Here is a 23,450-nt window from a genome sequence, read left to right as displayed (position 1 = left end):
CTGCCGCGGCCCCAGAGAGTGGTTCAGCTGCCTGACCTCTGACCCCTTACCTTTGACCCCCAGGTGGAGTTGGACCTGCCGCGGCCCCAGAGAGTGGTTCAGCTGCCTGACCTCTGACCCCTTACCTTTGACCCCCAGGTGGAGTTGGACCTGCCGCGGCCCCAGAGAGTGGTTCAGCTGCCTGACCTCTGACCCCTTACCTTTGACCCCCAGGTGGAGTTGGACCTGCCGCGGCCCCAGAGAGTGGTTCAGCTGCCAGACATCTCATGGGACCAGTACACCTCGGGGCTGGGAGACTTCGAGGGGGAGTTCTGTGACAAGAAACGCAAAACCAGGAGGCTCAAACTTATATTCGATAAGGGTGAGTTGACTGTTATGGCAGATATTGATTTAGTTGATTGATTCATTTAGTTTATTTCCTCATTAGAATATATGGAATTTGTTTTGGAAATGCTTAACAGCTTTGTTGTTTCATGAAATAGTGCTAAATCATGTATTTATAAATCAATATGATAAATCAATATGATATATTGTTTTCCTATAGTTAGGTTACCAGTCCGACCAAAAAGCCCTCTGGATCCCAAGAAGGAGGAGGAGGGTGAACCGTCAACCCTGTACTCTGCTCTGCCCTCTAGTGACGCTCCTGAGAACAGCAGCAACTCACAGGTATAACCCACTGTTAACTCACAGGTATAACCCAACGTTAACCCACAGGTATAACCCACTGTTAACCCGCAGGTATAACCCACTGTTAACCCGCAGGTATAACCCACTGTTAACCCGCAGGTATAACCCACTGTTAACCCGCAGGTATAACCCACTGTTAACCCGCAGGTATAACCCACTGTTAACCCACAGGTATAACCCACTGTTAACCCGCAGGTTAACCCACTGTTAACTCGCAGGTTAACCCACTGTTAACCCGCAGGTATAACCCACTGTTAACCCACAGGTATAACCCACTGTTAACCCACAGGTGTAACCCACTGTTAACCCACAGGTATAACCCACAGGTATAACCCACTGTTAACCCACAGGTATAACCCACTGTTAACCCACAGGTATAACCCACAGGTATAACCCACTGTTAACCCACAGGTATAACCCACCGTTAACCCACAGGTATAACCCACAGGTATAACCCACAGGTTAACCCAAAGCCCTGTAGCTAGGGCACAACTGCCTCCTTTCTCTACTAATTGCTTATAAAGAGCTCACAAAAGTTATTGCCGTTTTACTGCACCTTGTCTCCGAACACACACACACACACACACACACACACACACACCTCACCTTCATTAGTCACTCTCTCTCTCACATCTTCATTAGTCACTCTCTCTCTCACATCTTCATTAGTCACTCTCTCTCTCTCTCACACATCTTCATTAGTCACTCTCTCTCTCACATCTTCATTAGTCACTCTCTCCCACTCTCTCTCTTTCTCTCTCACATTTTCATTAGTCACTCTCTCTCTCTCACATCTTTTATTAGTCACACTGTCTCTCGCTCTCTCTCTCTCACATTTTCATTAGTCATTCTCTCTCTCTCACATCTTTTATTAGTCACACTGTCTCTCGCTCTCTCTCTCTCTCTCACATTTTCATTAGTCACTCTCTCTCTCTCACATCTTTTATTAGTCACACTGTCTCTCGCTCTCTCTCTCTCACATTTTCATTAGTCACTCTCTCTCTCTCTCACATCTTTTATTAGTCACACTGTCTCTCGCTCTCAATTCAATTTAAGGGGCTTTATTGGCATGGGAAACATATTGCCAAAGCAAGTGAAATAGATAATAAACAAAAGTGAAATAATCAACAGTAAACATTACACTCACAAAAGTTCCAAAAGAATAAAGACATTTCAAATGTCATATGATGGCTATATACAGTGCTGTAACAATGTGCAAATAGTTAAAGTACAAATGGGAAAATAAATAAACATAAATATGGGTTGTATTTACAATGGCGTTTGTTCTTCACTGGTTGCCCTTTTCTTGTGGCAACAGGTCATAAATCTTGTTGCTGTGATGGCACACTGTGGTTTTTCATCCGGTAGATAAGGGAGTTTATCAAAATTGGGTTTGTTTTCGAATTCTTAGTGAGTCTTTGTAATCTGAGGGAAATATGTGTCTCTAATATGGTCATACATTTGGCAGGAAGTTAGGAAGTGCAGCTCAGTTTCCAGCTCATTTTGTGGGCAGTGTGCACATAGCCTGTCTTCTCTTGAGAGCCAGGTCTGCCTACGGCGGCCTTTCTCAATAGCAAGGCTATGCTCACTGAGTCTGTACATAGTCAAAGCTTTTCTTAATTTTGGGTCAGTCACCGTGGTCAGGTATTCTGCCACTGTGTACTCTCTGTTTAGGGCCAAATAGCATTCTAGTTTGCTCTGTGTTGTTGATACTTTTCAATGTGTCAAGTAATTCTCTTTTTGTTTTCTCATGATTTGGTTGGGTCTAATTGTGTTGCTGTCCTGGGGCTCTGTGGGGTCTGTTTGTGTTTGTGAACAGAGCCCCAGGACCAGCTTGCTTAGGGGACTCTTCTCCAGGTTCATCTCTCTGTAGGTGATGGCTTTGTTATGGAACGTTTGGGAATCGCTTCCTTTTAGTTGGATGTAGAATTTAACTGCTTTTTTTAACGTTTTACACAGAGGATATTTTGGGAGAAACTCAAGAAGACATGAGGCTGCAATCGCTGCCAAAGGTGTTTCAACAGAGTACTGAGTAAAGGGTCTGAATACTTATGTAAATGTGATATTTCAGTTTTTTATTTGTAATACATTTGCAAACATTTCTAAAAACCAGTTTTTGCTTTGTCATTATGGGGTACTGTGTGTACAAAAAAAAAAAAAAAAACTAACAATTTAATCAATTTTAGAATAAGGCTGTAACGAAATGTGGAAAAGTCAAGGGGGGTCTGAATACTTTCCGAATGCACTGTAGTCAGTCAAACGTATTAGTAGTGTCAGGGCTAGCAGAAAAAGACGATGGATGGATTCTCAGAAAGTTACTCACAGTGGACTTGACGTGCTTTGTCTTTCGAACGTGATATTTATTTGACTTGACGTGTTCACCAGTCAGTCAGAACGGAGCAGACTCGGTGTACTATGTGGATACGCAGCAGTATTTGGTTTGAGGGTTTATTTCTAATCTTGAAAAACCAAGGCACTCTTGAAATCTACGTTTATTTGTCACATGCACAGGATAAAGAAAAGTGTACACAGTGAAATGTTAACTTGCAATCGCTCATGACATTTACTAATAAAAGTATGAAAAGTATTCAGTAAAAAATCTTAATGTTTGGTATACACTGAGCCTTTGCCCTCAGAACAGCCTCAATTCGTCAGGGCATGGACTCTACAAGGTGTCGAAAGCGTTCCACAGGGATGCTGGCCCATGTTGACTCCAATGCTTCCCACAGGTGTGTCAAGTTGGCTGGATGTCATTTGGGTGGTGGACCATTCTTGATACACACGGGAAACTGTTGAGCGTGAAAAACCCAGCAGCGTTGCAGTTCTTGACACATTCAAACCGGTGTGCCTGGCACAATCCATATCTCAATTGGCTCAAGGCTTTAAAAATCCTTCTTTAACCGGTCTCCTCCTTCATCTACACTGATTTGAAGTGGATTTAACAGGTGACATCAATAAGGATCACAGCTTGCAGGTGTTCTTTAATGTTTTGTACACTCAGTGTATAGACATGTTCAACTTCTGAACCATATTGGGGATCCTTCCGCAGTCTTAAACATGACCTGTCTCTCTGTCTCCAGATGATCCAAGGGCGTCTGCATGCCTGCCTGTCTGTCTGTCTGTCTACCCGTCTGTCTCTAACATGTCTCTCTGTCTCCAGATGATCCGAGGGAGGCTGTGTCACCAGAGTAAACCTGACACCTTCAACCAGCTGTGGACCGTGGAGGAGCAGGTACTGACGGGAAATTCTTTATTTTACAAAGAATAAATAAATGAATTTTGACTCATTTAAATCTCACAGATGTCTCAGCCAAGAGCGTAGAACAATACCATACAGATTCGAGATCCTCTCTTTCAAGCGTTATCTTTTTTTTTTTTTGTTACCAGAACGTTATTAATGAGCATCCTAAATAAGTTGTTTCTGTGTAGAACGTTATTAATGAGCATCCTAAATGAGTTGTTTCTGTGCGGAACGTTATTAATGAGCATCCTAAATGAGTTGTTTCTGTGTAGAACGTTATTAATGAGCATCCTAAATGAGTTGTTTCTGTGTAGAACGTTATTAATGAGCATCCTAAATGAGTTGTTTCTGTGTAGAACGTTATTAATGAGCATCCTAAATGAGTTGTTTCTGTGTGGAACGTTATTAATGAGCATCCTAAATGAGTTGTTTCTGTGTGGAGCGTTATTAATGAGCATCCTAAATGAGTTGTTTCTGTGTGGAGCGTTATTAATGAGCATCCTAAATGAGTTGTTCCTGTGTGGAACGTTATTAATGAGCATCCTAAATGAGTTGTTTCTGTGTGGAGCGTTATTAATGAGCATCCTAAATGAGTTGTTTCTGTGTAGAACGTTATTAATGAGCATCCTAAATGAGTTGTTTCTGTGTAGAAACGTTATTAATGAGCATCCTAAATGAGTTGTTTCTGTGTGGAACGTTATTAATGAGCATCCTAAATGAGTTGTTCCTGTGTGGAACGTTATTAATGAGCATCCTAAATGAGTTGTTTCTGTGTGGAACGTTATTAATGAGCATCCTAAATGAGTTGTTTCTGTGTAGAACGTTATTAATGAGCATCCTAAATGAGTTGTTTCTGTGTAGAACGTTATTAATGAGCATCCTAAATGAGTTGTTTCTGTGCAGAACGTTATTAATGAGCATCCTAAATGAGTTGTTTCTGTGCGGAACGTTATTAATGAGCATCCTAAATGAGTTGTTTCTGTGTGGAGCGTTATTAATGAGCATCCTAAATGAGTTGTTTCTGTGTGGAACGTTATTAATGAGCATCCTAAATGAGTTGTTTCTGTGTGGAACGTTATTAATGAGCATCCTAAATGAGTTGTTTCTGTGTGGAACGTTATTAATGAGCATCCTAAATGAGCTGTTTCTGTGTAGAACGTTATTAATGAGCATCCTAAATGAGTTGTTTCTGTGTAGAACGTTATTAATGAGCATCCTAAATGAGTTGTTTCTGTGTAGAACGTTATTAATGAGCATCCTAAATGAGTTGTTTCTGTGTGGAACGTTATTAATGAGCATCCTAAATGAGTTGTTTCTGTGTGGAACGTTATTAATGAGCATCCTAAATGAGTTGTTTCTGTGTGGAACGTTATTAATGAGCATCCTAAATGAGTTGTTTCTGTGTGGAACGTTATTAATGAGCATCCTAAATGAGTTGTTTCTGTGTGGAACGTTATTAATGAGCATCCTAAATGAGTTGTTTCTGTGTGGAACGTTATTAATGAGCATCCTAAATGAGTTGTTTCTGTGTAGAACGTTATTGATGAGCATCCTAAATGAGTTGTTTCTGTGTAGAACGTTATTAATGAGCATCCTAAATGAGTTGTTTCTGTGTAGAACGTTATTAATGAGCATCCTAAATGAGTTGTTTCTGTGCAGAACGTTATTAATGAGCATCCTAAATGAGTTGTTTCTGTGCGGAACGTTATTAATGAGCATCCTAAATGAGTTGTTTCTGTGTGGAACGTTATTAATGAGCATCCTAAATGAGTTGTTTCTGTGTGGAACGTTATTAATGAGCATCCTAAATGAGTTGTTTCTGTGTAGAACGTTATTAATGAGCATCCTAAATGAGTTGTTTCTGTGTGGAACGTTATTAATGAGCATCCTAAATGAGTTGTTTCTGTGTGGAACGTTATTAATGAACATCCTAAATGAGTTGTTTCTGTGTGGAACGTTATTAATGAGCATCCTAAATGAGTTGTTTCTGTGTGGAACGTTATTAATGAGCATCCTAAATGAGTTGTTTCTGTGTGGAACGTTATTAATGAGCATCCTAAATGAGTTGTTTCTGTGTAGAACGTTATTAATGAGCATCCTAAATGAGTTGTTTCTGTGTAGAACGTTATTAATGAGCATCCTAAATGAGTTGTTTCTGTGTAGAACGTTATTAATGAGCATCCTAAATGAGTTGTTTCTGTGTGGAACGTTATTAATGAGCATCCTAAATGAGTTGTTTCTGTGTGGAACGTTATTAATGAGCATCCTAAATGAGTTGTTTCTGTGTGGAACGTTATTAATGAGCATCCTAAATGAGTTGTTTCTGTGTGGAACGTTATTAATGAGCATCCTAAATGAGTTGTTTCTGTGTAGAACGTTATTAATGAGCATCCTAAATGAGTTGTTTCTGTGTAGAACGTTATTAATGAGCATCCTAAATGAGTTGTTTCTGTGTGGAACGTTATTAATGAGCATCCTAAATGAGTTGTTTCTGTGCAGAACGTTATTAATGAGCATCCTAAATGAGTTGTTTCTGTGTGGAACGTTATTAATGAGCATCCTAAATGAGTTGTTTCTGTGTGGAACGTTATTAATGAGCATCCTAAATGAGTTGTTTCTGTGTAGAACGTTATTAATGAGCATCCTAAATGAGTTGTTTCTGTGCGGAACGTTATTAATGAGCATCCTAAATGAGTTGTTTCTGTGTAGAACGTTATTAATGAGCATCCTAAATGAGTTGTTTCTGTGTAGAACGTTATTAATGAGCATCCTAAATGAGTTGTTTCTGTGTAGAACGTTATTAATGAGCATCCTAAATGAGTTGTTTCTGTGTGGAACGTTATTAATGAGCATCCTAAATGAGTTGTTTCTGTGTAGAACGTTATTAATGAGCATCCTAAATGAGTTGTTTCTGTGTAGAAAAAGTTGGAGCATCTGCTGCTGAAGTTCTCTCCTGAGGAGGTGGAGTCTAAACGCTGGCAGAAGATAGCTGACGCCCTTGGCAACAGGACAGCTAAACAGGTCACACACACACACCTGCACACACACACTAAACGCAACAATGTATTATCTTTGAGCTAAACGTTTTGTTCTCCGTGTGTGTGCGCGCAGGTGGCCAGCCGCGTTCAGAAGTACTTCATCAAACTGACTAAAGCAGGAATCCCTGTTCCTGGGAGGATCCCTAACATGTGTAGCAAGAAGGTACCTGGATATTCCTTTATTTACTGGGTTTGACCCCCAGACATCTCACAATGTTGTTGTAGCTCACCTAGTTTACCTGGGGGAGTAGGATACCTGACCCAGAGGAGCCAAGGGAGGTGATAGGTGGGAATGAGGCGGACCTGTGATTTGGACAGAAACAATACTTGCATTTATTACAGATGCAGTGTTTCAGGATACGTGGCTTGTCTCAAACAAAGTTGTCCAAAGCCGCACCATTCAGGATACGAAAACTCACAAACATGACGGATGACGGCGAGTCAAAAGCTCGGCCCTCAATAGGGTTCTACTGCAGCGGAAGACTAGGCCTAAATGCTAAACGGCGTAAATAAGGCATTACCCCTTTTCCAGCCGTAAACGGAGCCTGACGCTCCCCTTACAGGGACTTAAAGAGAGTCTACCAGGACAGCCTAAATCAACTGCCTGTACGTACAGGACACAACAAACTGCTGTGGAGCACATTCCACAACCCCGCCCATACTTGTTAACCAATGAGAATGAGCATTTAATTATAATGACTTTACTCTGTTAATTAGACGACGTAACACTATGGAAAAACCGTGATTTAAGCTAATTGCGTTCGTTATTTTAAATGACCATATTTAGTCATGTACACTTTTTAGTTTACATCAAATAAAACATGATTAGAACGAGACTGAGGGAGACTGAAGGCATGGGTGAACTACACGCTAACTATCTAACTCACCACACCTGGCTTAAACCGGAGCAACCAACTCGGTAGCAAACAATTAAGTTCAGGAACACCTAAACTGGTAGATAGCTATGCATGGCAATGGACTAGTCCACTTCATCCCAACCACACATGTATATACCTTGAAGCGTTTTAGATAATATTAACTTCATGAAATACATTTAAAAAATGGTTATCAAATATAATTTTATTTGCCACATGCGCCGAATACAACAGGTGGAGACCTTACCGTGAAATGCTTACTGACAAGCCCTTAACCAACAATGCAGTTTTAAGAAAAATAAGTGTTAAGTAAAAAATTGATAAGTAAAAATAAAAAAAGAAGAAAAATAGAATTAAAGAGCAGCAGTAAAATAAAATAACAGTAGGGAGGCTCTATACAGGGGGGTACCGGTACAGACTCAATGTGCGGGGGCAGCGGTTAGTCGAGGTAATTGAGGTAATATGTACATGTGGGTAGAGGTACAGTGACTATGCATAGATAATAAACAGAGAGTAGCAGCAGCGTAAAAAGAAGGTGTGGGGATGAGGCAGTCTAAGGATCACATCAGTTTTACCCCTCTCTGGCTGCCGGGCAGTTGTTGGCAGAGGTGGGATCCGCAGCAAGTACAGTGGGGGAAAAAAGTATTTAGTCAGCCACCAATTGTGCAATTTCTCCCACTTAAAAAGATGAGAGAGGCCTGTAATTTTCATCATAGGTACACGTCAACTATGACAGACAAATTGAGAATTTTTTTTCTCCAGAAAATCACATTGTAGGATTTTTAATGAATTTATTTGCAAATTATGGTGGAAAATAAGTATTTGGTCACCTACAAACAAGCAAGATTTCTGGCTCTCACAGACCTGTAACTTCTTCTTTAAGAGGCTCCTCTGTCCTCCACTCATTACCTGTATTAATGGCACCTGTTTGAACTTGTTATCAGTATAAAAGACACCTGTCCACAACCTCAAACAGTCACACTCCAAACTCCACTATGGCCAAGACCAAAGAGCTGTCAAAGGACACCAGAAACAAAATTGTAGACCTGCACCAGGCTGGGAAGACTGAATCTGCAATAGGTAAGCAGCTTGGTTTGAAGAAATCAACTGTGGGAGCAATTATTAGGAAATGGAAGACATACAAGACCACTGATAATCTCCCTCGATCTGGGGCTCCACGCAAGATCTCACCCCGTGGGGTCAAAATGATCACAAGAACGGTGAGCAAAAATCCCAGAACCACACGGGGGGACCTAGTGAATGACCTGCAGAGAGCTGGTTACCATCAGTAACACACTACGCCACCAGGGACTCAAATCCTGCAGTGCCAGACGTGTCCCCCTGCTTAAGCCAGTACATGTTCAGGCCCGTCTGAAGTTTGCTAGAGTGCATTTGGATGATCCAGAAGAGGATTGGGAGAATGTCATATGGTCAGATGAAACAAAAATAGAACTTTTTGGTAAAAACTCAACTCGTCGTGTTTGGAGGACAAAAAATGCTGAGTTGCATCCAAAGAACACCATGCCTACTGTGAAGCATGGGGGTGGAAACATCATGCTTTGGGGCTGTTTTTCTGCAAAGGGACCAGGACGAGTGATCCGTGTAAAGGAAAGAATGAATGGGGCCATGTATCGTGAGATTTTGAGTGAAAACCTCCTTCCATCAGCAAGGGCATTGAAGATGAAACGTGGCTGGGTCTTTCAGCATGACAATGATCCCAAACACACCGCCCTGGCAACGAAGGAGTGGCTTCGTAAGAAGCATTTCAAGGTCCTGGAGTGGCCTAGCCAGTCTCCAGATCTCAACCCCATAGAAAATCTTTGGAGGGAGTTGAAAGTCTGTGTTGCCCAGCGACAGCCCCAAAACATCACTGCTCTAGAGGAGATCTGCATGGAGGAATGGGCCAAAATACCAGCAACAGTGTGTGAAAACCTTGTGAAGACTTACAGAAAACGTTTGACCTGTGTCATTGCCAACAAAGGGTATATAACAAAGTATTGAGAAACTTTTGTTATTGACCAAATACTTATTTTCCACCATAATTTGCAAATAAATTCATTAAAAATCCTACAATGTGATTTTCTGGATTTTTTTCCTCATTTTGTCTGTCATAGTTGACGTGTACCTATGATGAAAATTACAGGCTTCATCTTTTTATGTGGGAGAACTTGCACAATTGGTGGCTGACTAAATACTTTTTTCCCCACTGTATGTTTAGTTCAATAACTAAGTAAAACAGGAACACGAAGCAATCTGTTGATGATGATGCTGCTGTTGTTGATGATGATGCTGTTGATGATGCTGCTGTTGTTGATGATGATGCTGTTGATGATGCTGCTGTTGTTGATGATGATGCTGTTGCTGTTGTTGTTGCTGCTGTTGTTGATGCTGCTGTTGTTGATGATGATGCTGTTGCTGTTGTTGATGCTGCTGTTGTTGATGCTGCTGTTGTTGTTGTTGCTGCTGTTGTTGTTGATGCTGCTGTTGTTGTTGATGCTGCTGTTGTTGTTGATGCTGCTGTTGTTGTTGATGCTGCTGTTGTTGTGATGCTGCTGTTGTTGTTGATGCTGCTGTTGATGTTGATGCTGCTGTTGTTGTTGATGCTGCTGTTGATGTTGCTGCTGCTGTTGATGATGCTGCTGTTGATGTTGATGCTGCTGTTGTTGTTGTTGTTGCTGTTGTTGATGATGCTGCTGTTGTTGTTGATGTTGTTGATGATGCTGCTGTTGATGTTGATGCTGCTGTTGTTGTTGTTGTTGCTGTTGTTGATGATGCTGCTGTTGATGTTGATGATGATGTTGATGATGTTGTCTGTAGGTGTCCAATAAGAGGCAGCACCACCTGAACAAGCACCTGTACCGACCGTCCACCTTCCTGACGTCATATGAGCCTCCTGTCTATATGGATGAAGAGGATGAGAGAGCTGCCTACTATAGCTCTCTACAGGACCCTGATGGAGACCACTCGGTATGTTACACACAGACACACACAGTCCATTCTGTCTACCTCTCTACTCCGCAGCCTCTCTCTTCCACTCCATCTCCCTCTTCCTCTCTCTTCCACTCCATCTCTCTCTTCCTCTCATCTGTCGCTCTTTCTCTCTTTCTAGCTTCCTCCCTCTCTCAAGATGCTAGTACTGACATTTCCCTCTCTCTCACTCTATCTCTGATGTGTGCAACCTTTATGAAACGAAGAGTCGCTGTTCCCTGCTGACACACAGACACACAGACACACACAGACACGTACTGCAAAAGTGCGTCAGCAGCAAAGCTCAGATTTCAGATTCAGTCATGCAAGCAGGGTTAACACTAGAACCGTTAATCATTTTGACTGCTCATGAATTTCATTGTTTTATTACTCTGCCATTGTTTAAAGTCACGCTCCCCTCCGTCCTCGACTTTTCCTAAATAAGTTTATGTAACAGACTGCCGTTGTCAGAATCTTAAAATGACAAACAGAACTGGAGTTAGAAGCAGTTTTAGGAGGGCCTGCTCCGTTCCTTCCCCCTACGGTGGAAGGTGCCGTGCCCAGTTGGTAATCACCCCGATAATTGCCTCAACTGAACCTAAACTAATTTCACACATATAGCAACAGATGAAATAAATGAAGTGAAGTATGATGGGGAGAATGGGTGAGTTTATGAACGAGGGGAAGCTAACGATGCATAATTATGTAATCACTGATTGTGAATGAAGAACAGGGCGGGCCATTCTATTGTATTGGTATTTTCAAATTATACTCTCAAAATGTACCCTGTACCAGTCCACCAAATCCAAGCTGTCTTATCAGTCTACTCTGGCCTACTTGGAGTACACAGTGAGAGGCGTCATTTACAATGGCAAGAAGACCAAGACGAATGGATGTACATGCTGCGTTAGCGCTGCTACAAAATCTGAATGAAAACGACTCAGATGGTGGGGAAGAAATGAGTCATGATATCTCTGATGATTCTTCTGATTCTGAGCCTCAGCCTGAACCTACGCCGCCGAGGCCTAAGAACCTACGCCGCCGAGGCCTAAGAACCTACGCCGCAGAGGCCTAAGAACCTACGCCGCCGAGGCCTAAGAACCTACGCCGCCGAGGCCTAAGAACCTACGCCGCCGAGGCCTAAGAACCTACGCCGCCGAGGCCTAAGAACCTACGCCGCCGAGGCCTAAGAACCTACGCCGCCGAGGCCTAAGAACCTACGCCGCCGAGGCCTAAGAACCCTACGCCGCCGAGGCCTAAGAACCTACGCCGCCGAGGCCTAAGAACCCTACGCCGCCGAGGCCTAAGAACCCTACGCCGCCGAGGCCTAAGAACCTACGCCGCCGAGGCCTAAGAACCTACGCCGCCGAGGCCTCAAGAACCTACGCCGCCGAGGCCTAAGAGCCTACGCCGCCGAGGCCTTTGAGCCTACGCCGCCGAGGCCTAAGAACCTACGCCGCAGAGGCCTAAGAACCTACGCCGCAGAGGCCTAAGAACCTACGCCGCCGAGGCCTAAGAACCTACGCCGCCGAGGCCTAAGAACCTACGCCGCCGAGGCCTATGAACCTACGCCGCCGAGGCCTAAGAACCTACGCCGCCGAGGCCTAAGAACCTACGCCGCCGAGGCCTTGGGAGCCCTACGCCGCCGAGGCCTAAGAGCCTACGCCGCCGAGGCCTAAGAACCCTACGCCGCCGAGGCCTAAGAACCTACGCCGCCGAGGCCTAAGAACCCTACGCCGCCGAGGCCTAAGAACCTACGCCGCCGAGGCCTAAGAACCTACGCCGCCGAGGCCTAAGAACCTACGCCGCCGAGGCCTAAGAACCTACGCCGCCGAGGCCTAAGAACCTACGCCGCCGAGGCCTAAGAACCTACGCCGCCGAGGCCTAAGAACCTACGCCGCCGAGGCCTAAGAACCTACGCCGCCGAGGCCTAAGAACCTACGCCGCCGAGGCCTTTGAGCCTACGCCGCCGAGGCCTAAGAACCTACGCCGCCGAGGCCTAAGAGCCTACGCCGCCGAGGCCTTTGAGCCTACGCCGCCGATGCCTTTGAGCCTACGCCGCCGAGGCCTTTGAGCCTACGCCGCCGAGGCCTTTGAGCCTACGCCGCCGAGGCCTTGAGCCCTACGCCGCCGAGGCCTTTGAGCCTACGCCGCCGAGGCCTTTGAGCCTACGCCGCCGAGGCCTTTGAGCCTACGCCGCCGAGGCCTTTGAGCCTACGCCGCCGAGGCCTTTGAGCCTACGCCGCCGAGGCCTTTGAGCCTACGCCGCCGAGGCCTTTGAGCCTACGCCGCCGAGGCCTTTGAGCCTACGCCGCCGAGGCCTTTGAGCCTACGCCGCCGAGGCCTTTGAGCCTACGCCGCCGAGGCCTTTGAGCCTACGCCGCCGAGGCCTTTGAGCCTACGCCGCCGAGGCCTAAGCGCAAAAAAGCCAGAACGGTGCGCACTGAGTACCACCAGATGAAACAGTGAGACAGGAGAGCATCTGTATGGCTTGCTGTTTGGGGTTTTAGGCTGGGTTTCTGTATAGCACTTTGTGACATCTGCTGATGTAAAAAGGGCTTTATCAATACATTTGATTGGTTGAGAGCGAGAGGAAGGGATGGCACTGTTTGGATAGATCAAGCCAGTGACAATGCTACAGGATGATTATTGGCACAAAATGTAATCACAGAGAGCAGGCCCTACATCTCAAGCAAAAAACATCAGCAACACACTCACCAGCTTTTATTGTTTATGTGAGATGGACATGCTACAGCACATCAGGGACTGTTCTGAGACTCACAGGGAGGAAGGAGTCACTGCCTGGGATCAGGGACTGTGCTGAGGCTCACAGGGAGGAAGGAGTCACTGCCTGGGATCAGGGACTGTACTGTACTGAGGCTCACAGGGAGCAAGGAGTCACTGCCTGGGATCAGGGACTGTACTGAGGCTCACAGGGAGCAAGGAGTCACTGCCTGGGATCAGGGACTGTACTGAGGCTCACAGGGAGGAAGGAGTCACTGCCTGGGATCAGGGACTGTACTGAGGCTCACAGGGAGCAAGGAGTCACTGCCTGGGATCAGGGACTGTACTGAGGCTCACAGGGAGCAAGGAGTCACTGCCTGGGATCAGGGACTGTGCTGAGGCTCACAGGGAGCAAGGAGTCACTGCCTGGGATCAGGGACTGTACTGAGGCTCACAGGGAGCAAGGAGTCACTGCCTGGGATCAGGGACTGTGCTGAGGCTCACAGGGAGCAAGGAGTCACTGCCTGGGATCAGGGACTGTGCTGAGGCTCACAGGGAGCAAGGAGTCACTGCCTGGGATCAGGGACTGTACTGAGGCTCACAGGGAGCAAGGAGTCACTGCCTGGGATCAGGGACTGTGCTGAGGCTCACAGGGAGCAAGGAGTCACTGCCTGGGATCAGGGACTGTACTGAGGCTCACAGGGAGCAAGGAGTCACTGCCTGGGATCAGGGACTGTGCTGAGGCTCACAGGGAGCAAGGAGTCACTGCCTGGGATCAGGGACTGTACTGAGGCTCACAGGGAGCAAGGAGTCACTGCCTGGGATCAGGGACTGTACTGAGGCTCACAGGGAGCAAGGAGTCACTGCCTGGGATCAGGGACTGTGCTGAGGCTCACAGGGAGCAAGGAGTCACTGCCTGGGATCAGGGACTGTACTGAGGCTCACAGGGAGCAAGGAGTCACTGCCTGGGATCAGGGACTGTGCTGAGGCTCACAGGGAGCAAGGAGTCACTGCCTGGGATCAGGGACTGTGCTGAGGCTCACAGGGAGCAAGGAGTCACTGCCTGGGATCAGGGACTGAGGCTCACAGGGAGCAAGGAGTCACTGCCTGGGATCAGGGACTGTACTGAGGCTCACAGGGAGCAAGGAGTCACTGCCTGGGATCAGGGACTGTTGTTAGGCTCACAGGGAGCAAGGAGTCACTGCCTGGGATCAGGGACTGTACTGAGGCTCACAGGGAGCAAGGAGTCACTGCCTGGGATCAGGGACTGTACTGAGGCTCACAGGGAGCAAGGAGTCACTGCCTGGGATCAGGGACTGTACTGAGGCTCACAGGGAGCAAGGAGTCACTGCCTGGGATCAGGGACTGTACTGAGGCTCACAGGGAGCAAGGAGTCACTGCCTGGGATCAGGGACTGTACTGAGGCTCACAGGGAGCAAGGAGTCACTGCCTGGGATCAGGGACTGTACTGAGGCTCACAGGGAGCAAGGAGTCACTGCCTGGGATCAGGGACTGTGCTGAGGCTCACAGGGAGCAAGGAGTCACTGCCTGGGATCAGGTATGACTGTGCTGAGGCTCACAGGGAGCAAGGAGTCACTGCCTGGGATCAGGGACTGTACTGAGGCTCACAGGGAGCAAGGAGTCACTGCCTGGGATCAGGGACTGTACTGTACTGAGGCTCACAGGGAGCAAGGAGTCACTGCCTGGGATCAGGGACTGTACTGAGGCTCACAGGGAGCAAGGAGTCACTGCCTGGGATCAGAGACTGTACTGAGGCTCACAGGGAGCAAGGAGTCACTGCCTGGGATCAGGGACTGTACTGAGGCTCACAGGGAGCAAGGAGACACTGCCTTGGATCAGGGACTGTACTGTGCTGAGGCTCACAGGGAGCAAGGAGTCACTGCCTGGGATCAGGGACTGTACTGAGGCTCACAGGGAGCAAGGAGTCACTGCCTGGGATCAGGGACTGTGCTGAGGCTCACAGGGAGCAAGGAGTCACTGCCTGGGATCAGGGACTGTACTGAGGCTCACAGGGAGCAAGGACTCACTGCCTGGGATCAGGGACTGTACTGAGGCTCACAGGGAGCAAGGAGTCACTGCCTGGGATCAGGGACTGTACTGTACTGAGGCTCACAGGGAGCAAGCAGACACTGCCTGGGATCAGGGACTGTACTGAGGCTCACAGGGAGCAAGGAGTCACTGCCTGGGATCAGGGACTGTACTGAGGCTCACAGGGAGCAAGGAGTCACTGCCTGGGATCAGGGACTGTACTGTGCTGAGGCTCACAGGGAGCAAGGAGTCACTGCCTGGGATCAGGGACTGTACTGTGCTGAGGCTCACAGGGAGCAAGGAGTCACTGCCTGGGATCAGGGACTGTACTGTGCTGAGGCTCACAGGGAGCAAGGAGTCACTGCCTGGGATCAGGGACTGTACTGTGCTGAGGCTCACAGGGAGCAAGGAGTCACTGCCTGGGATCTCTCTGTTGATGAGCTGGAAACAGACATGGTATCCAATGGATAAATAATGGACTATTTTTGACTGCTGTCATATCGACACTTATATTCATTATAATGCCATTATTGCTTTAGTGCTGATTTCCACTATTAATTAAGCACAGTTGGCGCCTATAATGTCGTCTAGGCAACTGATGCTTTCATCATCTGACTGAGTCTTGCTTCCCGTGCGTCTTGGTGGTCGGGGTATTTTATTATTTTGCCGTTTATAAAAACAAGCTGCTGCCGTGTTCCAACACATACGCTTTCTGTTTCATAGCTGGAACAAAGACTCCAACAAAGTGGAAAATAAATAAATACATTAAATAATGGAAGTGATGCAGACAATTACATTGATGGAAGTTACAATCTATCTGCAATATTAAAGCTGATCTACCCCCATAAAAAAATTAAAAAATAAAGACACCAACTATTGAACACTTGTTTTGTTTTTATTTTATTTATTTTTTTACATATAGCCTACAGTAACATAAAGTCATAAATGCTATTGAAGAAGGAAAAACAATATGTATTCTAATACTACCCAATACCTACATAAACACAACCAAATAATTATTTTTGGCGATGGCGTATGTGAAATGTATTTATTAGATGGTTAGAATCGGCCCGGCCGTTCTACTGTTAAAGGAATCTCACTACAAGGAGTCAGTCTTTATTGGTTAGAGGGGCTGCATGCCTATGCTCTTTAGAAAACTCACTGCAAATATTAGTCTGTGATACTAAGGAGTGTGTCTTTCGTGTGTGGCTCCTTGTCCGTGTGTGTGTGTTTGTGTCTCCGTGTGTGTGTGTGTGTGTTTGTGTCTCCGTGTGTGTGTGTGTGTGTGTGTGTGTGTGTGTTTGTGTCTCCTTGTGTGTGTGTGTTTGTGTCTCCGTGTGTGTGTGTGTGTGTGTGTGTGTGCGTGTTTCTCCAGGATGAGGATGGTGTACCTGTGGAGTTGAGACACCTGCCGGAGTACAAGGAGCTTCTGGAGCTGAAGAGGATGAAGAAACACAAACTACAGGAGATCCAGGCTGAGAGCGGCATGGCCCTTCACCATGGATACAAGGTACACACACTCACTCACTCACCACACACACACACTCACTGCCATGGCCCTTCACTCTGGATACAAGGTACACACACAGTCACTCACTCACACACACACTCACACACACACCGCCATGGCACTGTACCATGGATACAAGGTAGTGGTTTCTTCTAGGATGACAACGCCCCTATCCACAGGGCACGAAAACTATGTAAACCATATGCCACGGCCGTCTCAGTCACCAGATCTCAACACAATTCAACACTTATGGGAGATTCTGGAGCGGCGCCTGAGACAGTGTTTTCCACCACCATCAACAAAACACCACATTATGTAATCTGTGTGGTAGCTAGCTAACTCTCTCCTTAGTGTAATCTGTGTGGTAGCTAGCTAACTATCTCCTTAGTGTAATCTGTGTGGTAGCTAGCTAACTCTCTCCTTAGTGTAATCTGTGTGGTAGCTAGCTAACTCGCTCTCCTTAGTGTAATCTGTGTGGTAGCTAGCTAACTCTCTCCTTAGTGTAATCTGTGTGGTAGCTAGCTAACTCTCTCCTTAGTGTAATCTGTGTGGTAGCTAGCTAACTCTCTCCTTAGTGTAATCTGTGTGGTAGCTAGCTAACTCTCTCTCCTTAGTGTAATCTGTGTGGTAGCTAGCTAACTCTCTCTCCTTAGTGTAATCTGTGTGGTAGCTAGCTAACTCTCTCTCCTTAGTGTAATCTGTGTGGTAGCTAGCTAACTATCTCCTTAGTGTAATCTGTGTGGTAGCTAGCTAACTCGCTCTCCTTAGTGTAATCTGTGTGGTAGCTAGCTAACTCTCTCCTTAGTGTAATCTGTGTGGTAGCTAGCTAACTCTCTCCTTAGTGTAATATGTGTGGTAGCTAGCTAACTCTCTCTCCTTAGTGTAATCTGTGTGGTAGCTAGCTAACTCTCTCCTTAGTGTAATCTGTGTGGTAGCTAGCTAACTCTCTCTCCTTAGTGTAATCTGTGTGGTAGCTAGCTAACTCTCTCCTTAGTGTAATCTGTGTGGTAGCTAGCTAACTCTCTCTCCTTAGTGTAATCTGTGTGGTAGCTAGCTAACTCTCTCCTTAGTGTAATCTGTGTGGTAGCTAGCTAACTCTCTCCTTAGTGTAATCTGTGTGGTAGCTAGCTAACTCTCCTTAGTGTAATCTGTGTGGTAGCTAGCTAACTCTCTCCTTAGTGTAATATGTATGGTAGCTAGCTAACTCTCTCTCCTTAGTGTAATCTGTGTGGTAGCTAGCTAACTCTCTCTCCTTAGTGTAATCTGTGTGGTAGCTAGCTAACTCACTCTCCTTAGTGTAATATGTGTGGTAGCTAGCTAACTCTCTCTCCTTAGTGTAATCTGTGTGGTAGCTAGCTAACTCTCTCTCCTTAGTGTAATATGTGTGGTAGCTAGCTAACTATCTCTCTCCTTAGTGTAATCTGTGTGGTAGCTAGCTAACTCTCTCTCCTTAATGTAATCTGTGTGGTAGCTAGCTAACTCTCTCTCTCCTTAGTGTAATCTGTGTGGTAGCTAGCTAACTCTCTCTCTCCTTAGTGTAATATGTGTGGTAGCTAGCTAACTCTCTCTCCTTAGTGTAATCTGTGTGGTATCTAGCTAACTCTCTCTCCTTAGTGTAATCTGTGTGGTAGCTAGCTAACTCTCTCTCCTTAGTGTAATCTGTTTGGTACCTACCTAACTCTCTCCTTAGTGTAATATGTGTGGTAGCTAGCTAACTCTCTCTCCTTAGTGTAATCTGTGTGGTAGCTAGCTAACTCTCTCTCCTTAGTGTAATCTGTGTGGTAGCTAGCTAACTCTCTCCTTAGTGTAATATGTGTGGTAGCTAGCTAACTCTCTCTCCTTAGTGTAATCTGTGTGGTAGCTAGTTTACTCACTCTCCTTAGTGTAATCTGTGTGGTAGCTAGCTAACTCTCTCCTTAGTGTAATCTGTGTGGTAGCTAGCTAACTCTCTCTCCTTAGTGTAATCTGTGTGGTAGCTAGCTAACTCTCTCTCCTTAGTGTAATATGTGTGGTAGCTAGCTAACTCTCTCTCCTTAGTGTAATCTGTGTGGTAGCTAGCTAACTCTCTCTCCTTAGTGTAATCTGTTTGGTACCTACCTAACTCTCTCCTTAGTGTAATATGTGTGGTAGCTAGCTAACTCTCTCTCCTTAGTGTAATCTGTGTGGTAGCTAGCTAACTCTCTCTCCTTAGTGTAATCTGTGTGGTAGCTAGCTAACTCTCTCCTTAGTGTAATATGTGTGGTAGCTAGCTAACTCTCTCTCCTTAGTGTAATCTGTGTGGTAGCTAGTTTACTCACTCTCCTTAGTGTAATCTGTGTGGTAGCTAGCTAACTCTCTCTCCTTAGTGTAATATGTGTGGTAGCTAGCTAACTCTCTCTCCTTAGTGTAATCTGTGTGGTAGCTAGCTAACTCTCTCTCCTTAGTGTAATCTGTGTGGTAGCTAGCTAACTCTCTCCTTAGTGTAATCTGTGTGGTAGCTAGCTAACTCTCTCTCCTTAGTGTAATCTGTGTGGTAGCTAGCTAACTCTCTCCTTAGTGTAATCTGTGTGGTAGCTAGCTAACTCTCTCCTTAGTGTAATCTGTGTGGTAGCTAGCTAACTCTCTCTCCTTAGTGTAATCTGTGTGGTAGCTAGCTAACTCTCTCCTTAGTGTAATCTGTGTGGTAGCTAGCTAACTCTCTCCTTAGTGTAATATGTGTGGTAGCTAGCTAACTCTCTCCTTAGTGTAATCTGTGTGGTAGCTAGCTAACTCTCTCCTTAGTGTAATCTGTGTGGTAGCTAGCTAACTCTCTCTCCTTAGTGTAATCTGTGTGGTAGCTAGCTAACTCTCTCCTTAGTGTAATCTGTGTGGTAGCTAGCTAACTCTCTCCTTAGTGTAATCTGTGTGGTAGCTAGCTAACTCTCTCTCCTTAGTGTAATCTGTGTGGTAGCTAGCTAACTCACTCCTTAGTGTAATCTGTGTGGTAGCTAGCTAACGCTCTCTCTCCTTAGTGTAATGTGGTTTGACATTAGTATTTTTTTTTTTAAAGCTTGCATCTGAGACTAGCTAATGTTTCTCTCTCCAGTGTGACGTGTGTGGTGTGGAGCCAATCCAGGGGGTGCGGTGGCATTGTCAGGACTGTCCCTCATACAACGCTGTAGACTTCTGCTCCAACTGCTCCGACTGGTGAGTCCTGCCTGACTGGGGATCTGTTCATCAGGCTAATGATTTTAAACAGGAAGGTTTTACTCCATTGCATACCTTGGCCTGCATCTTAGCAGTTTTGTTCCTGGTGCAGTAGACCACTTCGGTTTCATTGATGTGTTTGCCAACGACCCTTTCTTCAATTACTATGTATTGGCTGGTTCAGTATACCTGAAACGGGTTAAAACTTATTTAAGAAAAGTATAAGGGTGACAATGTACACTGCTCAAAAAAATAAAGGGAACACTAAAATAACACATCCTAGATCTGAATGAATGAAATAATCTTATTAAATACTTTTTTCTTTACATAGTTGAATGTGCTGACAACAAAATCACACACAAATTATCAATGGAAATCAAATTTATCAACCCATGGAGGTCTGGATTTGGAGTCACCCTCAAAATTAAAGTGGAAAACCACACTACAGGCTGATCCAACTTTGATGTAATGTCCTTAAAACAAGTCAAAATGAGGCTCAGTACTGTGTGTGGCCTCCACGTGCCTGTATGACCTCCCTACAACGCCTGGGCATGCTCCTGATGAGGTGGTGGATGGTCTCCTGAGGGATCTCCTCCCAGACCTGGACTAAAGCATCCGCCAACTCCTGGACAGTCTGTGGTGCAACGTGGCGTTGGTGGATGGTGCGAGACATGATGTCCCAGATGTGCTCAATTGGATTCAGGTCTGGGGAACGGGCTGGCCAGTCCATAGCATCAATGCCTTCCTCTTGCAGGAACTGCTGACACACTCCAGCCACATGAGGTCTACCATTGTCTTGCATTAGGAGGAACCCAGGGCCAACCGCACCAGCATATGGTCTCACAAGGGGTCTGAGGATCTCATCTCGGTACCTAATGGCAGTCAGGCTACCTCTGGCGAGCACATGGAGGGCTTTGCGGCCCCCCAAAGAAATGCCACCCCACACCATGACTGACCCACCGCCAAACCGGTCATGCTGGAGGATGTTGCAGGCAGCAGAACGTTCTCCACGGCGTCTCCAGACTCTGTCACGTCTGTCACATGTGCTCAGTGTGAACCTGCTTTCATCTGTGAAGAGCACAGGGCGCCAGTGGCGAATTTGCCAATCTTGGTGTTCTCTGGCAAATGCCAAACGTCCTGCACGGTGTTGGGCTGTAAGCACAAACCCCACCTGTGGACGTCGGGCCCTCATACCACCCTCATTGAGTCTGTTTCTGACCGTTTGAGCAGACACATGCACATTTGTGGCCTGCTGGAGGTCATTTTGCAGGGCTCTGGCACTGCTCCTCCTTGCACAAAGGTGGAGGTAGCAGTCCTGCTGCTGGGTTGTTGCCCTCCTACGGCCTCCTCCACGTCTCCTGATGTACTGGCCTGTCTCCTGGTAGCGCCTCCATGCTCTGGACACTACGCTGACAGACACAGCAAACCTTCTTGCCACAGCTCGCATTGATGTGCCATCCTGGATGAGCTGCACTACCTGAGCCACTTGTGTGGGTTGTAGACTCCGTCTCATGCTACCACTAGAGTGAAAGCACCGCCAGCATTCAAAAGTGACCAAAACATCAGCCAGGAAGCATAGGAACTGAGAAGTGGTCTGTGGTCACCACCTGCAGAACCAGTCCTTTATTGGGGGTGTCTTGCTAATTGCCTATAATTTCCACCTGTTGTCTATTCCATTTGCACAACAGCATGTGAAATGTATTGTCAATCAGTGTTGCTTCCTAAGTGGACAGTTTGATTTCACAGAAGTGTGATTGACTTGGAGTTACATTGTGTTGTTTAAGTGTTCCTTTTATTTTTTTGAGCAGTGTATTTGGCCACAACTGTAAGGTGTACGTGCAACCCTTTTTCCAATGATAATTTATTAACCTGTCTTTCCCCTGTGTTTACCTCCTCCAGCCTGTACAAGACTGAGAGCCACGCGCCCGGCCACCGTCTGGAACCTGTCTATCACCATGAGACCTTCCTAGACAGGGACTACTGCCTGGATCAGACCCCTGGATATAACTATCTGGACCCAAACTACTACCCTGCTAACAGATGACAGCATGGCCCTTAAACTCAGCCCAAGGGCCACAGATACAGACCCCTAGCTTCCTGGTCCAACCCTGGGGCCACAGCTACAGACCCCTAGCTTCCTGGTCCAACCCAAGGGCCACAGCTACAGACCCCTAGCTTCCTGGTCCAACCCTGGGGCCACAGATACAGACCCCTAGCTTCCTGGTCCAGCCCTGGGGCCACAGTTTCAGTTACACCGGGCGGCTCCTACCAGGTTCAGCTTCAGGGGCCACAGTTTCAGTTACACCGGGCGGCTCCTACCAGGTTCAGCTTCAGGGGCCACAGTTTCAGCTACACTCCAGCGGCCCCTAGCCTCAGCCAGCAGAAGCCTCCAGCCGGCAGGCCAGACTGTATGGCTCCAGACCTTGAGAACCTAGACAGCTCTCACCCCAGCTACCCTGCTCACCCCAGCTACCCTGCTCACCCCAGCTACCCTGCTCACCCCAGCTACCCTGCTCACCCCAGCTACCCTGCTCACCCCAGCTACCCTGCTCACCCCAGCTACCCTGCTCACCCCAGCTACCCTGCTCACCCCAGCTACCCTGCTCACCCCAGCTACCCTGCTCACCCCAGCCCACTAGCCCAGCAGTATGGCAGGCATTGGGTCTCTGGGAGGGGGTCTGGGAGGGGGTCTGGGAGGGGGTCTGGGAGGGGGCTGGGAGTCTGGGAGGGGGTCTGGGAGGGGGTCTGGGAGGGGGTCTGGGAGGGGGTCTGGGGTCTGCGCTCACTTCCAACGGAACATGATGGAAATATAAAAAACACTATTTAAAATTAAATTAAAAAACTGAAGAGGGCACACCGACATTCCCGAGTCCCGGAGACAGACAAGAGGGCCCTCCCTCTTCTTCATCCCTCTTCTTCATCCCTCTTCTTCCTCCCTCCTCTTCCTCCTCCTTCCTCCCTCTTCCTCCCTCTTCCTCTTCCTCCTTCCTCCCTCTTCCTCTTCCTCCTTCCTCCCTCTTCCTCTTCCTCCTTCCTCCCTCCTCTTCCTCCTGGTCTAGTGGGTCTACTACTATTCAGGATCGTGTTCACCTAACGGAAGAAAACGGGGAGGGACTACCTGAACTTTTAGTTTTCTATTACAAAACGTTTTGCTACGTTTTGCACTAATGAATATGACCCTGAGTGCTGAGACT

General features: G+C 46.6%; 1 protein-coding gene across 1 annotated transcript in view; it reads left to right on the top strand.

The window, feature by feature from the left end:
- Positions 1–22,945, top strand: part of LOC121580541 (ZZ-type zinc finger-containing protein 3-like) — a 37,246-nt gene extending 14,301 nt beyond the window's left edge. The window contains exons 3-11 of the mRNA XM_041895480.2: positions 214–361; positions 545–666; positions 3,848–3,919; positions 6,848–6,949; positions 7,040–7,129; positions 10,659–10,808; positions 16,957–17,091; positions 20,156–20,256; positions 22,156–22,945. Of these exons, the coding sequence (XP_041751414.1) occupies positions 214–361; positions 545–666; positions 3,848–3,919; positions 6,848–6,949; positions 7,040–7,129; positions 10,659–10,808; positions 16,957–17,091; positions 20,156–20,256; positions 22,156–22,300 (1,065 nt within the window). The 3' untranslated portion in view covers positions 22,301–22,945. The remainder of the gene's footprint in view (positions 1–213; positions 362–544; positions 667–3,847; positions 3,920–6,847; positions 6,950–7,039; positions 7,130–10,658; positions 10,809–16,956; positions 17,092–20,155; positions 20,257–22,155) is intronic.
- The last annotated feature ends 505 nt before the right edge of the window (positions 22,946–23,450 follow it).

The sequence above is a fragment of the Coregonus clupeaformis genome, unplaced genomic scaffold (genome assembly GCF_020615455.1).
Source record: "Coregonus clupeaformis isolate EN_2021a unplaced genomic scaffold, ASM2061545v1 scaf0105, whole genome shotgun sequence".
Lineage (NCBI taxonomy): Eukaryota > Metazoa > Chordata > Actinopteri > Salmoniformes > Salmonidae > Coregonus > Coregonus clupeaformis.
This window is presented reverse-complemented; position numbering and strand designations above follow the sequence as displayed.